General features: G+C 39.2%; 1 protein-coding gene across 1 annotated transcript in view; it reads left to right on the forward strand.

Annotated features, from left to right (window-relative positions):
• TTC17 (tetratricopeptide repeat domain 17) overlaps nt 1-16,636 on the forward strand; it is a 152,426-nt gene that overhangs the window by 39,441 nt on the left and 96,349 nt on the right. Inside the window, exons 2-5 of the mRNA XM_007946512.2 lie at nt 7,581-7,670; nt 10,585-10,754; nt 11,373-11,484; nt 12,013-12,144. Of these exons, the coding sequence (XP_007944703.1) occupies nt 7,581-7,670; nt 10,585-10,754; nt 11,373-11,484; nt 12,013-12,144 (504 nt within the window). The remainder of the gene's footprint in view (nt 1-7,580; nt 7,671-10,584; nt 10,755-11,372; nt 11,485-12,012; nt 12,145-16,636) is intronic.

A 16,636-nucleotide genomic window follows, 5' to 3' on the forward strand; every position in this document is an offset into this window, starting at 1 on the left:
ATGGGGACACTGAAAGTATCAACCTATTTATGAGAGCCGTTGCTCAATTAGTCACTCACCATGTCCCAAACAGTCCTGTAAGACTTAGGGCTCTCCACACTTAGGTATACTTTCACTCCTTTCCTTATGTTCATTTGAATAGGCCATTGTTTGTTCTTTTTTTTTGTCTGTTTGATTGTTCCAAGACATTGGAATTTTCAAGGGTGTTAACTTTCTCAGTTTTCCCCAGTATTTGGTGTTTTCTTTAAGAAGCTCTTTGGAAGGCAGAGCCTTCCACCTTTGCTTACCATTTCCTCTCCTTTTCTGTGATAGCTCTTTCTCCCTTCCTGGTTTAATTGGGATTAGAAAGTTCCAGGTCTCATTTTTCAACTTTGAATCTCTCCCAAACACACCAGAGCACGCGTTGTTGTCAGTCTGTCCAGCAGTGGGCACAGCCACTCAGGTGAGATATTGTACAGTTAACAATCTGTCCATTAGAGCTAGCATTGGTTACTATTACTCCCTTCACTTTTCTGTTTCTGCAGTCACATTTTTAGTCAGAAAACACACATCCACCAAGGCCCTTTCCTAACTGCATGTTGCCCTCAGGTTTTGCCCAGTGTTTCCTTTCCTGGTCCTTGGGGGCTGCTTATGTCTGAACAGGCATTCAGAGGAAGTACAGGCAGACTTTCCTCTGTTTTAGGAGAATGGGCTGGTGTTCCTCATTAGGACCTTTGGAAAATGCCTTGTTGGTTTCAGAGCTCCAGTGGCCTTGTGGTGGTTGGGGGAACAGTCTCTACTTAGGTAACCCACCTCCTAACTCCACTTTAAGAAACCTTCTGTGGGAGTTCATATCAGTTCAGCAGCCAGCAGTTAGCAGTTGGAGGAGATGTGGTCACACTCTGAACTGACCCCCAGGGAGATCTGCCTTGTTGCTATTAGAGCCTGCCTCATAGTATGTTGGCTATGGGTGTAGCCTCCACTCAGGATTCCTGCTTCCTGACACACAGCAGCCTAGTCAGCAGTCCTCAGTGCCCACTGTTAGGGGGAGCAGACAGACCCAAACTAATACTCAGGGATGTCTGTCCTGTTGGTTTAAGAGGGCTGAGCTATTGGGTGCACAGGGACACAGGTAGAGTGCTCACTATGGGTGCTGACTCAACTATGGGGGCCTTCTGTAGCAGTTTGCAACAGCCTGGCAACCAGCAATTACCAGGTGGAGGAAGGGGTGTCATGCTCTGGTCAGATCTTCTTGGAGATCTGCCTTGTTGTTAGCAGAGTTCCCCCAGTACATTGTCAGCTGTGAGTACAGACTCCACTCAAGACTCCTGCTTCCGAACACGCAACAGCCTCACTTAGCAGTCCTCAGCAGCAACTGGAATTGGGGGCAGACTGACCCTAATTGATCCCCAGGAATGATTGTCCCGTTGATTTCAGAGCTATGGGGTACACAGGGAGGCTGGTAGGGTGTTGACCGTGGGAGCAGACGCTATTGTAGGTCCCTTCTGTAGCAATTCCACAGCAGGCTTGCAAGTGACAGTGTCTGGGTAGGGAAGGGGCTTCCACATTCCAAAAAGACTTTGGAGGAAGTATGCCTTTTTGCTGTCCTTGTAGCATGATGGGTACAGTGCTTTGGACCCTGTGGTAGTTAAGTTTGTGTGTTAACTTAGGTGCCTGGTTGAGTTGCTGGGTAGCTGGATGTAGTATTCCCCATGATGAGACTGGTAATCAACTCCATGGTGGAATCCACCCTGAGCAGCTGATTAGCTGCCCAAGGCTTCCTGTATATAAGGAGAAGCCTTGGGGAACAGTCTCTAGCTTATGGCACAGTTGGACCCTGCATGTAGCCATGTCGTTGTTCAACAGCCTACCATGCTCTGCCGACCTTGGGACTTACAATGGACTTGAATTAATGGCTTGCTGTGTGGTTTGGTAACATCGGAACTGTGCCATTTTATTTGTTGACCTTGGGCTAATAAGCCTCAGCAGCCAATAGGTGCCTGAGTGAAGAGATGCCTCTAGCTTCAGTGGGCCAGAAGCAAGAGGCAGAGCTGAAGCCCAAGTCTGAGGGGCTTTCACTCAGCCCTTAGAGCCTGGCATTTTGAACTCGGACTTATAGACTCCTGAACTGTAAGAGAATAAACTCCTGTTTGTTCAAGCCATCCCATGTATATTCCTGTTAGAGTGGCACTAGGTAACCAGAACAGACCCTGTGTAAATGGTTCAATTATGGCCAATGGGGTGTAGGTGTTGCATAGCAACCAAATCTCTTAGACCCAAGTAGCAAACAGGCAGTGGTGTCCCGCTCAAAAGTGATAGCCAGCTATGCTGCTTTGAATTGGCTGCCATCTTTGAGGAAGATAAAATTGAATTGCTGTATATGGTTTGTCATTTTCTTTATTACAATAAATTGCTACAGTAATAGAGTTTGTTTACCTGGAACTCTTAGAGAATGAATCATTCTGGATAACAGATTTCCATATAGCTAATTAGTTGCTATAGTGGCTAAGACACTTGCCTGCTAACCAGATGGCTGGCGGTTTAAACCCACCAGCCACTCCTCGGAAGGAAGGTTGGGCAATCCTACTTCCGTAGTGATACTGCCTCGGAAACCCAAGGAGGGGTCGCTATGAGTCAGGGCTGACTCGACGGCACATAACAACAACAACAACAATTAGTTGCTATGCGAGGAATTGACTCAGTGGCACCTAACAGTAATTACCCTGGTAGCACAAAGGGTTAAGTGCTCTGACAACAACAACAACAACAATTAGTTGCTATGCGAGGAATTGACTCAGTGGCACCTAACAGTAATTACCCTGGTAGCACAAAGGGTTAAGTGCTCTGTTGCTATGCAAAAGATTGCTGTTTGAACTACCTAGCAACTCTGAGAGGAGGACCTGGCAATCTGACTCTGTAAAGATTAAACCAAAAAAAAAAAAAAAAATCCACTGCCATTAAGTCAATTTCAATTTATAGTGAGCTTAAAAGGCAGAATAGAACTACCTGTAGGGCTTCCAGGGCTGTAAATCTTTATACAAGCAGACTGCCACACCTTTCTGTGGAACAGCTTGTGGTTTCAAACCACTGACCTTTTGGTTTGCAGCTGGGCGCTTAACCAGTGTGCCACCAAGACACCTACTATGAAGATTACGGCCAAAAAAACCGTATGGGGCAGTTCTACTCTTATCACATGAGGTCACTGTGAGTCTAAATCAACTCAACGGCACCTTAGAACAAAAACAGTTTCCAAACAGCTTGTTGGTCACTTTTTTTCTTGCAGTATAAGTTTTGCTCTAAAATATATCTCATACTTCCTTACCTTCTTAGGTACAACAAATTGAAAATCATTCGAATTTTTCTTTGATTCAGGTCTTTATGAGCATCGTTTATTGTTCCACACAGTAATGAAAATCTGTCGGGTTATTTTCCCCTTGTGAAAAAGCCACATAGTGTTTTGAGAGCTTGTGTATGCTTTGTGCCCTTTGAAATCTACCTGTCTCTAGTTCCTGCCACATTTTGCTTAGCACTCTCTTCCAAATGCTAAAGATTTTGAAGACATATTACCATTTCTTTTCACATTGTATGTTAAGCATAGTGGCTAAGACACTTGCCTGCTAACCAGACGGCTGGCGGTTCAAACCCACCAGCCACTCCTCGGAAGGAAGGTTGGGCAATCCTACTTCCGTAGTGATACTGCCTCGGAAACCCAAGGAGGGGTCGCTATGAGTCGGGGCCGACTCGATGGCACATAACAACAACAACATGTTAAGCAGAAGTACATAGGTTCCAAATGGTAGGACTCATGGTAGGCCTGGCTCATAGAACCTTAGTAAACATTTATGGCATTTATGGTTGAATGGATGTCATAGTATTTGCAAAGTTGTCAGCCATGCCCTCTTTCATAATCTTTTGATAAGGAGAGATAGTCATAGAAGATAGGTAACTGATTGTCATTTGCCAAAGATAATTACTACAAAATCTTAAAATATAAGAACCTGAAGCTACCTCAATAAGAATATGTGCAAGGCTATAAAATCTTCTGTAACCAACCTTTTTCTGGCAAAGATCCATGTCATTTGCTGCCACGTCAAAAGGAGAAACATAGCTGTCAGTGGAACCCCTTCTTAACTTCTGCTAACAAATGTTTTCTTTATAAATCCTATAGCTGTAGGGAGCTCTGGTAGCATAGTGCCTAAGGCACTTGACTGCTAACCAGAGGCTGGCGGTTCAAACCCACCAGCCACTCCTGGAAGGAAGGTTGGGCAATATATTTCCATAGTTATACTGCCTTGGGAATCCAAGGAGAGGTCACTATGAGTCAGGTCCAACTCAACGGCACATAACAACAACAACAGCATAGCTACTATATCTTTGCTGAACTCCAAGCTTCCAAGAAATGAAAAGTCCTTCCTTATAGTTGAAGGTTGGCCAAACTCATGCTATCCAGATGCCTCTTGACAAAGTTGCAAAGTTAGCAGACTTTCTTTAGCTTCCATATGTAAAGCTTTTTGGCACACTGGCCACTGGTTGTAGCTTTTACATTTTCTCCTGTAGAAATCTTGGTGTACTAGTGAAAATATATCATAACGTTGTAAAAAGACTATTGGGCTTTAATGTTATGTTAGTCTATATACAATCCATTATATAGCTTTCCCTGCCTACCACTTTTGATTATTGGGAATATTTTCAAATACATGAAAAGAAGCAAAATCTTCCACCTCATACTAAAGTACCCTTTTTGCCTATAGATCACTGATAGTTTGGTTGTTTGAGAGAGGAGGTGTATAGCTCATGTGATCAAGTATAGGTCTTGCTTTTATAGTGGGAAGACCAGGAAGAGCAGTAAAGGGATTGTTCTTAACATGCACCATGGGACAGGAAATCGTCCAGATGTAATTAGAGTTGTGTTGGAAGTAGGAGTGGAAGTTACTCTGAACTAGCATAGCTCTCTTTCCTCTGGCAACTCCAAGATGTTAGAATGGGCAAATGCAAAGGAGTTTTGTCTGTAGTCATCCAGTATCATCAAATACAGTGCATATTGCTAAAGCAATCACCCATCTTTATTCCATGTTGTTCTTACTCCTTTTTTCTACAATAGATTTTTTAAAATACTCTGTGATAGTCACCAGGGTCCAGGTAAGGCTATTTTCTGCACTTTAAAAGCCAGCTCTGAAGTCAGTAAGTTGAGCTGATGCCAATTTATTAGTGGTTACAAAAACGATAGTTTCTTCCCAAAGGACTGTTACATAATTCAGCACCTCCAGTGTTACACTCTGAGGGTAGTAGTAACTTCATCTCATCCCTAGGTACAAGGCCACTGTATTGGATTCTTCGGAAATTCAAAAGCCTAATATGTGTATTTTAACTCTTTTCTTTATTTTGAATATATACATGATGAACAATATAAAACAACCAACCAGAAAAAAAAACCTCACTGCCTTCAAGTGAGTTCCAACTCATAGCGACCCCTATTGGGTTTCCAAGGCAGTAAATCTTTACGGAAGTAGATTGCCCAGCCTTCCTTCTATGAAGTGGATGGTGGGTTTGAACCACCAACCTTCTGGTTAGCAGTCAAATGCCTTAGGTAAAGTAAGAAAAGTAAATGTACCTCTCCTCTTAATCTCACGTCCCAGAAGAAACCATTTATTTTTGTGTATTCAGACAGGTATACATCTATATCTATAAAAAATATATATATATACAATATTTCAACAAAAAAGCATTATAGTATATCTATTATTCTTTCTTGTTTTGTAAACTATACACTGTGGGCATTTTTCCATGACAGTAGATCTCATTCCATTGGATGATGAATTTCCCTATCATTGAGAGATTTAGGTTGTTCCTAATTTTTTTTTAGTTAATAATGTTGTAGTGAACATCCTTGTATGTATCTGTCTTTCCTGATTAAGAATTTCTGCAGCTTCAGTGTTTATTGCTAGGTCAAAGGGTATGTACTTTTAACATTGTGATATATGCTGTCAGATGACCGTCCATACAACGACTAATTTGTAAGCCCACTACCAGTATATGAGGGTTTATTATTCCCACATCTTCAACAACATAAGTAGTCATTTGGGTGATCCTGAGACTATGAGCTCTAAGTAATAAATCTCAAGGTTATTTTATATTATCTTTGGTATGTTGCGTCTACAAATAGCCTTCAAAAAGAGTTGTTTTTAGTATTTTCCCTTCTTTTGATCCAAACCGGTTCAGGTATATAATATGCATACTATCAAGACAGGACCGTCCCTAGGGGATAGCCTCGGGCCTAAGGCAGTCGACTGCCAAGTGCAAGTCTTGCGGTTCAAACCCACCAGCCGCTCCCCGCCAGGTAGACCAGGCCGTCTCTTTCTGGATTCAGCCCTCCTCGGAAACCCAAGGAGGGCTCACTGGGAGTTCGATCCACTCCACGCCAGTCAGTTGGGAGGTGTTTTTATATTTTGGGAGCTCTGGTAGCATAGTGCCTAAGGCACTTGTCTGCTAACCAGAAGCCTGGCAATTCAAACCTACCAGCCACTCCTCAGAAGGAAGGTTGGGCAATCTACTTCCGTAGTGATACTGCCTGGGAAACCCAAGGAGGGGTCGCTATGAGTCGGGTCCGACTCGATGGAACATAACAACAACAACAACAAATCAAGACAGGCTATCATTTTTTTTTCCCCCTTTAAATAGGCGTGAAACATCTTTTGAAGAAGTTACTTTCTCATTCATTGCCAAATACTCTGTTTTTAACTGTTTGTTATAGGATTTATCAAGTCAGAACGTTTACTTCAATAGCTTCCTCTTTCAAGTGGGAGTTCAAGGCATGTTGTAGTGGTTAAGTTTGTGGGTTAACTTGTCTGGACCTGGTTGAGTGACTGGGCAGCTGGATGTAGTGTTCCGCATGATGAGACTGGTAATCAACTCCATGGTGGAAGCTACTGTGAACAGCTGAGTAGCTGCCATAGGGATGTGGTCTGCTTCCTGTATATAAGGAGAAACCTTGGGGAACGGTCTCTAGCTAATGGCAAGCTTGAACCCTGCATGTAGCCGTGTCATTGTTCAGCAGCCTGCCATGCTCTGCCGATCTTGGAACTTTCAATGAACTTGAACGAATGGCTTGCCATGTGGTTTAGTAACATCAGGACTGTGCCTTATTACTTGTCAGCCTTGGGCTTGTCAGTCTCAGCAGCCAGCAGCTGAGTGAAGAGAAGGCTCTTTTGCTCTAATGGGCTGGGAACAGGAGGCAGAGCTGAAGCCCAAGGTTGAGGGGCTTTTACCCAATCCCTAGAGCCTGGCACTTTGCACTTGGACTTACAGCCTCCAAAATTGTAAGAAAAAACTCCTGTTTGTTAACAGACCATCCTATTTGCGGTACTCTGTTAAGAGTGGCAGTAGGTAACCAGAACAGAGTTCAAGGCATGTAACTGTTGAACCTATCATTCCTACTGCTAAAATTTATGTGTGATCACTTTTGAAATACCCTTTGAGTTTTACTGAGTACCTAGCACTGATTAGTAATTGAACAGTAAAGCATTGTTAGAGGAACCTTCCTTAATCCTAACAATCCTACTCTGCACTGTATTGATATTTGTTTATGGCTTGATTGCTTGCAGGTGGATTCACCAATGAACTTGAAGCATCCCCATGATTTAGTCATATTAATGAGACAAGAAACAACAGTTAACTACCTCAAAGAATTAGAGGTGAGGCAACTGGGCATATCATATGCAGCTGACATTTGTTGCATCTCACAGGAGCTGTTGGGTTGAGGTTTGAACCCACACCTGCTCTGCAGAGAAGCATGAGGCAGTCTGCTTCCATGAAGATTTATGGCCTTGGAAACTTTACGGGACATTTCTACTCTGTCCTATAGGGTTGCTATGAGCCAGAATCAACTCAGTGGCTGTGGGCTTGGTTGTTTTTATTTTTAAATGTATTCAAAGGAAAATTAAAGCATATTATTTGTTATGCCTGCTGCTTCTGACTTTTGCGGGTATTTACTATCTTTAGATCATGGTTGTTTTTGTTTTTTTTTGTAAGAGTGACATTTGAGCAATATAGTAAGAGAAATAGCCTAATCTAGCCTGGGTTTTACACCTTCCTTTTGACTCATAGTATCTTTGAACATAGTTTCCATTTTTATTTCTGTCAAGTGTGAAGCGGATATAATCTCTGAAGATAATTTTAAAAGAAGAGTTTGGGTAAAATATAAAAAGAAAAGTTTTAGTGCTATAAAAAGTTAATATTTGTTGATTTTCAAGCACTAAAAGCTATAATCTGAAAACTTGACACCTGTTAGTGCTGATAAAACCTGAACATTTTTGCTTCAGCAAATCATCAGTTTTACTTTTCTCTGTCATTGAGTTCCATAAGCTGGTTTTGCTTATAGCAAACAGTACTAATTATCTGCAAACTATTTTCCTTATAAAATTTCTGCACAAAAGTTATAAATTGAATCCAAATTTTAAGGAATTATAAGTTACAGAAAAAGTAGACTAATTTGCAGAATAAAACTTAGAAAACTATTAAGAATAAAAAGTAGGATCAGCGTCTCTGAGACCTAGAAGGAATCATCAGGAATCACCTTATTTTAGGTACAAGGAAACAGACCCAAAGACGGTGAGTTGTCTGAGTTCACAAAGCAAGTATGGCCAGACCAGAAGAAGCACTGTATCTCTTGACCTAAAAGCTGGCGTACACATTAAAGCACATTGCTGTTCATTTTCTTGCTATATAAAAACCCCAAATTTCCCTTACATAGATTCAGACTGGTGTATGTATCCACATATATTTATCTATAAATGTGTCTATAAGTACATGTTTTTAAATTTTCTGGGCATTAAAGGAGAAAAAACTTAACACCTGTTAACCAGCTCTTCATAAGCAATAATATTTTTAGGCTGTTTATAAAACTAGAACACCTTGCCATTTTTTATATAGTCTCTCACCTTGTCCCTACCAGCTTTATCACATAGAGAGTTAGCAATGTTGATTTTCATGAATATTAGGAGTAAGGCCATTGGTGTATTTTTAGGGCTTCTGGCTTGGAAATGTGATCTCTTTTTATTTAAACACCATGTTCAGAAAGATGTAATAGTGCAGAAAAGAAGTTTCTGTTTTCAGTTGCACAGCACCTATGGTATACGTTTACTGCTATCTTTTGTTTTAGGCAACAGTATGATATATATAATAAGAAGAGGATTTAAATTCACGTATATGTAGGTAAAGATAGCATTCACCAAATGAATAAAAAATGTTGATTCTACCTGTTAACTTGTTAAGGTATTAAGTGAGTTTACACTTACTATGCTCATTCTGCTTCATATACAGAGCAATGACAGTTAAATACAAAAATAGAAATCAAAATAAGATGTACCCAGGCTTAAAAATGATATAACTTCTCTGTGGACTGGAGATGGAAGAGAGCCACTAACATATGAATGTGGCTGACACTATCGACCCGCTGGGCTCTACGTCAGAAGCAGGCTGTGGTATCTGGTGGTTTAACTCTGGAGTAAAGGGGACCGGCATAATCCATGCAAGATGAAGGAACAGAGCCAGGCTTACTGCTTGATGACTGGAGTGGAGCCGTACTGCTCACAAAGAGTCTGGGGAAAAAATTAAAATGGTCTGTGGCCTAATAGGGTAGCAGGAAGATAGCACAAAACCTAATGACCAGAAATGGAACTGAGCCATCTGGTAGTTTAATAGTTACATCTTTAATTTCCCAAATATAGGACAGAATATTACTTTGAGGTAGGAACTCAACCAGAGTTCTGAGATCTAGTTCTGGACTTGAGAACAAGAAGGAACAGAAAAGCAACAACAAAACTACTAGCCACAAGAGAGTGAGCATAGGATGGTTGGGAGGAAAGGGAGAGACAGAGGAGTGAGACGCATGAAAGATAACTCCAGGTTTTTTGACCTAAGTAACTGGAAGAATATGAAAGGTATTATTTTTATTAATACAGTGCCTGGTATCAGTGTATGACAAATACATGGTAAGTACTGCTATATTAACCCCCCATAAAAAACATTGCCTTTGAGTCAGTTCTAACTCACCGCGAGTTCGTATGTGTCAGAGTAGAATTTTGGTGGCTGGGTTTCAGAAGTAGCTAGCGAGGCCTCTCTTCAGAGAGACCTTTGGATAGGCTCAAACATCCAGCCTTTCAGTTGGCAGCTGAGCCTGTTAACCATTTGCAGCACCCAGGCATTCGGGGGACAGTCAGGCAGCAATATGAACATGCTTAAGCTCTGGAAGGACTGAGAGAGCGTGATGTGTCTGGGTAACTCAGAGTTCCTTCAGTTGCTGAGCCATCTTGTGCCAGAGAAGCTAAGTTGGTAGCTGTAGCCTTCTAGGGCACTAGAGGTCATATTTGAAGGAGCTCATGTACCAGTATTATGAAAGTCACGTTTTTACTTTCTATGTGTGAACACCTTTATAGAGAAGTTTATCTCAGTTAACTATTAGTATACTCAGAACCCAGTTCAGTCTTTGTCTTTTCTCATAAAGGATTCTCTCTAATTTCTAAAACACTCACTAAATTCTCTTTTTTCTTAAGTGATATCTAGACTAAAATAGAAGGATCCGTTCTGTTCCTATTTTTTTCTTGACAGAAGCAATTAGTTGCTCAAAAAATTCACATAGAAGAAAATGAGGACAGAGATACGGGACTGGAACAGAGACATAATAAAGAAGATCCAGACTGCATCAAAGCCAAGGTGCCCTTAGGGGACCTGGATCTGTATGATGGCACATACATAACTTTGGAGAGCAAAGATATCAGGTAAAGAATTAAGTTTTTCCAAACAAACCTTTCTGAAATGAGCAAGAAATTATTTCCATAATGAGAGTAGGCTTTCATCACAGCTGGGTTTATTGAAATTTGTAAGTTCAAAATATATACTACATGTACAGTTCTTATAAATCAATTAAAAATACTCAATACCACAGTAGAAAACTGAAAGATACATAATAAAATAAACACAAATTGCCAGTGAACATGTGGAAAAAATAGGTGCAGATTAAAACATTTACATAGTTTTCATCTATCAAATTGGAGAAAATATTTAAAAATCATTAACTGGTGAAATGACAGAAATTGTCAGTGGAAGTGTAATTGGTTTAACATTTCTAGAAACAATGTGTGTACTAGCTTGTAAAACGTTCCCCATCTTCACATTCTTTGTGCCATGTAATATTTTCTAACTGTTCATTTATCCTCTTTAAGTTGAACTCCTAAAATGACGCTAAAATATGTGAAAAGGTATGAAAATTGACTAATACTGGTTATGAAGTTGAGATGCTGTATGAATATGGTTCAATTAGAAAAAAATTGGACATTTCTTAAATATCATGTATCTTATCTTTTATTTATTTGTTGCTTCCTATTTCTTGATTTTAGCCCTGAAGATTATATAGACACAGATTTGCCTGTGCCTCCAGACCCTGAGCAACCTGACTGTACAAAAATTCTAGAACTTCCATATAGTATACATGCTTTTCAGCACTTAAGAGTAAGTAGAGAACTTCAGGAATTTTCTTTTTTATACAATGTTTTTATTTGATCCCTTAATTATAAAAACTATTTTCTCTCCTCTCTCCTTCTAAATACCTTTATATATAAATATAAATAATATATATATATTACATATATATAGTATGTTATGTATATATAAGGAACTGTGGAGGCACAGTGCCTAAGGCATTTGACTGCTAACCAGAAGGTTGGCAGTTCAAACCCACCAGCTACTCTATGGAAGGAAGATGGCACAGTCGACTTCTGTAAAGATTTACCACTTTAGAAACTCAATGGGGGTTGCTATGATTTAGAATCGATTTGATGGCAGTGGGTTTGGGTTTTTTCTTGTTCGTGGTTTTTTTTGTTTTTTTGTATATATTTTGTGTGTGTGTGTGTGTGTGTATATATATATATGTTTCTTAAAATTATTTCAAAACAAATACTACATAATACCAAATTATTTGTCTTTTAAGTCCTGTAACTCCCTTTTCTATGTTTATTTATTTTTCCTTCTTCTCTTAAGGGTGTACAAGAGAGAGTTAATCTTTCTGCACCTCTGTTGCCTAAAGAAGACCCAGTCTTCACATATATATCTAAACGTTTAGGAAGAAGTATAGATGACATAGGTCACCTCATTCATGAAGGCCTGCAGAAGGTAAGTCATCAGTGACTTAAAGAGCCAGGAGACTGACTGTGTGAACAAAGCATTTTTCTCTCAGAAGATGCCAGCCTGGCTTGTTTCTGTCTGTGTGGCGATTTTACATGACGATTACTGTGTTGTAAGCTGTGTAGCTCACAATGAGGGAGAAACATTGTGAGATCTGTCCCTTTCTACCAGTAAAGGGGCTGGAAAGTTTGATTGTGTGAAAAACCAAATAAGGTGCTAATATAAGTAATAGGGCCTGTAGGCTAGATTATATATTTTGATTCTGTAAGAAAATATAACATTTTAGTTCTTTGATATATTTGCACACCATACATAGATTACCACTGTTCTCTAAACTAGAAGAAGATTCACCACCAACAATAAAATCTTCTTGTAATTTTCTTTTAAGGGAGTATCTGCTTTAATAAATGAAATAGGGAATTATGTAATGGGACCCAAGAATTTAAATGTATCATGTAGGATAATGTGGGAATTTAGAAAATGTTTTTTGTTCTTATTTATGCCTAAGCAATATCATAAAATGCAGGTTAGTTTCTAAGCAGTATTAGTGATATTAAGTAAAATGTGTAATTGCAACTAGTTTATTCAAATACATGGCTATGCATGTCAAAAGAGGAATTGTCAGACACAAACACAAAAGTAGCCTTTGATTTTCAAATTCATTATATGTTTATTTTTGTAGCCAAGTTACCTTCTTTGTCTTATTTTCTGAAGGTAATGTAAAACATTTTATATTCCTAGAACTTGATGAGTAATAAGGGAAACTGGCCCAGGATTTAAAATATCCTGCAGAGGATGGTTAGTTGAGAGTAGACCATAGTGGTAAGTGCTCTACAGAAAATTAAAATAGAGGGTAACTGGGTGGGTGCTTTAGACTGAGTGGTTGGGTTTCCTCTCTGGAAAGATGAAATTTAAGCTGACATCTGAATGACGTGAAGGAACCAAAATTCAAGAATCAGGTCAAGAACATTCTAGGACAGGTAAAAGCCCTAAAGCATGACTGAGCTTCGTAGCATGCATTCAAAGTCAGGCCAGCATTGCTGCAGCATGGTGAGCACGAGGGAGAGTAGCAGAGAAGGAAAACAGAGAAGTTTATGGCAGTTGCAGTAGTTCAAATGTGAAATGAAGATAATTTAAACAAAAGTGTTTAGTAGAAGAAGTGGACAGAATTAAACTGTTTTATGATAAGCTTGGGAGTTACAGAAGTTTATAAATTGGCTGCAGGGGAAGAGGGAAAAATTAGAATGAAGGATGACAGCTGTGTTTGTGGTTTGACCACCTTGAAGAAGGAGCAGGGTTGGAGTGGGTGAAGAAGAGAGAGAGTTCTGTTTTAGCCATGTGAATGTGAGTTACAGAAGTTTATAAATTGGCTGCAGGGGAAGAGGGAAAAATTAGAATGAAGGATGACAGCTGTGTTTGTGGTTTGACCACCTTGAAGAAGGAGCAGGGTTGGAGTGGGTGAAGAAGAGAGAGAGTTCTGTTTTAGCCATGTGAATGTGAAATACCTGTCTAAGCCTTAAATTCTGAGTGGTCAGAGCTGGATTTGTAGATGGACAATAATCATTAAATAGGGAATATTGAAAGCCACAGAACTGGATAAGGTCATCGGGGGAAGAAGGAATTTTGAAAAGAAGCTAATCTGAGCCCTGGGTTACTCCTACATTTTGATAACAAGCAGAGAAGAAAGGGCCAGCCAAGGGGACTGAGAAGACTATTCAGAAGATTGTGGTGTCTTAAAAGCCAAGAAGAAAAGTGTCTCAAAATAAGGAAAGAATAATTGTCAGTGACATTGCCACATTGGGAAGAGATTTTGTGAAAAATCTAATAGAAATATTTTTCTTCAATATATATTTTTCTCATATCCAGTAATGCTGTTCTGCTTATGATATTTTCAGTAGTTTTATTTTCATGTAGAATTTTTAATTAACTCTTTTTGTCCCAACTCAGTTTAACTTTAAAAGGAAAAGGTGAAACTCAGAGTTGTCTTATTAATACAAAAGAAAGAAACACCTACATCATTAGTTGGTTTGAAGGAAAAGTCTATCAAAAAGGAAACAGAATATAGTATCCTTTAACCAACTACAGGTAGTAGACATTAATAGTTGATGTGCTTATGGTGGTAAAATCTTGAACTGAATCACTGAAAAATCACTTATTTTCTTTGGAGATAGAATTCCTCACAATGGATAACATAGGATTACACTTAGGGTTTGTTTGGGTTACCTGGTTCCTCTCTGACAAGAATATACCACAAATGGGATGGCTTGAAGAAACAGGAGTTTATTCTCTTAAGTTTGGAAGCTTTAAGTCCAAGTTCAAAGTGCCAGGCTCTAGGGGCTTGGTGAAAGCCCCTCGACATTGGGCTTCAGCTCTGCATCCTGCTCCCAGGCCACTGAAGCTAGCTAGAGGAATCTCTTCACTCAGGCAGCTGCTGGATGCTGAGACTGACAAGCCCAAGGTCAACAAGTAAAAAGACAACAGTCCCAATGTTACCAAACCACATGGCAGGCCATTAATTCAAGTCCATTGAAAGTCCCAAGGTCGGCAGAGCATGGCAGGCTGCTGAACAACGACACGGCTACATGCAGGGTCCAAGCGTGCCATATGATAGAGACCATTCCCCAAGGCTTCTGTTTATATACAGGAAGGAGACCACATCGCAAAGGCAGCTACTCAGCTGCTCACAGTAGATTCCTCCATGGAGTTGATTACCAGTCTCATCATGGGGAATAGTACATCCAGCTGCCCAGCTACTCAACCAGGCCCAGCCAAGTTGACTCACAAACTTAACCACCACAGTGTTGTAATCTTAAAAATAGCTTTTTAAAATAAAATAATTTATCTTTATAAAAATTTCAGACTATATAAAAATCTGTAGAAGAGAAAGTCAATGTTATGATTTTACAACTCAGATAATTATCGGTTTGTAATATGTTCTTTTGGAATTTCATTTTTCCACATCTTTATAGTTAAAATTTACCTATTTTAAGATAAATTTTGATTAGTGGAATTATGGGGTGAAAGAGTATCACATTTTTAAGGCTTTTCCATACATGTTATAAATTGTCCCCCAGTGATACTGTACTAACCTGACTTTCTACAGTAAATATCTAAAGTTCATATATAGGGTAGCCAGCATTGAGTATTGATGTTTTTTCAGTGTTTGCCAATTTTTGTAAAAGGACTACTTGTATCTTTTTAATTTCTAATTTTCGTGAAGTTACACATTTTCTCATATGCTTATTAGCCACTGTTTAGTACTTTGGAATTGTCCAATTTTGTCTTGGGTTTTTATCTTTATGATTAGATTTTTTGTGAATTCCTTATATATTAAAGATATAGTCTTGACTGTCATGTATACTGCAAATATTTTCCTATTTATCTTAAACTTTGTGATCTTTTTTTTCCTACAAAAATCTAATACTACTTAGGTTTGCATTTATTTAACAATGAATTTTTCATATGGTTCAGCTTAGTATTTTGACCTTTATGTGGTTGAAAATCAATGTATTTAAAGGAAAAAAATCCCAAGCTACAAAAGAAGCAAACCTATCTGAAATGCTGTTTAACTTCACTAAATACTATATTCCATCACTCGTCTGTCAGTTTCTCCTACTGTGGTAACTTTGCATGTTGTTGTGATGCTGGAAGCTATGCCCCTGGTATGTCAGTTACGAGCAGAGTCACCCAGGGTGGACAGGTTTCAGCAGAGCTTCCAGACTAAGACAGACTAGGAAGAAGGAAGAGGTGATCCACTTCTGAAAACTGACCACTGAAAACCTTATGAATAGCAGTGAAACACTGTTTGGTATAGTGCTGGAAGATGAACCCCTCAGGCTAGAAGGCACTCAAAATACAACTGGGGAAGAGCTGCATTCTCAAAATTAGAGGCAACCTTAATGACGTGTGTGGAGTAAAGCTTTCAGGACTTTACTTGCTGATGTAGCTCAACTCAAAATGAGAAGAAATAGCTGCAAACATCCATTAATAATCAGAACATGAAATGTATGAAGTATAAATCAAGGAAAGTTAGAAGTCATCAAAAGTGAAATGGAATGCATAAAGATCAGTATCTTAGGCATTAATGAGCTCAAATGGACCAGTATTGGCCATTTTGAATAGAACAATCATAAGGTCTATTATACTGCAATGACAAATTGAAGAGGAGTGGTGTGTCCCATTCACTGTCAAAGAGCTATCCTGAAATATGATGCTATTAGTGATAGGATAATATCCATATACCTACACAGAAGAACAGTTAACTATTACTCAAATTTATGCATCAACTGCTAATGCCAGAGATGGAGAAATTAAAGATTTTTACCAAGTTTCGCAGTCTGAAATTGATCAAACATGCAATCAATATGCATTAATAATTACTGATGATTAGAATGTGAAAGTTGAAAATGAAGGATTGGTAGTTGGAAAATGTGACCTTGGTTATGGAAATGACACCGTAGATCACATGATAAAATTTTGC

The sequence above is a fragment of the Orycteropus afer genome, unplaced genomic scaffold, assembly GCF_000298275.1.
Source record: "Orycteropus afer afer isolate SDZICR_OR568_19922 unplaced genomic scaffold, OryAfe1.0 scaffold00165, whole genome shotgun sequence".
NCBI classification, from domain to species: Eukaryota; Metazoa; Chordata; class Mammalia; order Tubulidentata; family Orycteropodidae; genus Orycteropus; species Orycteropus afer.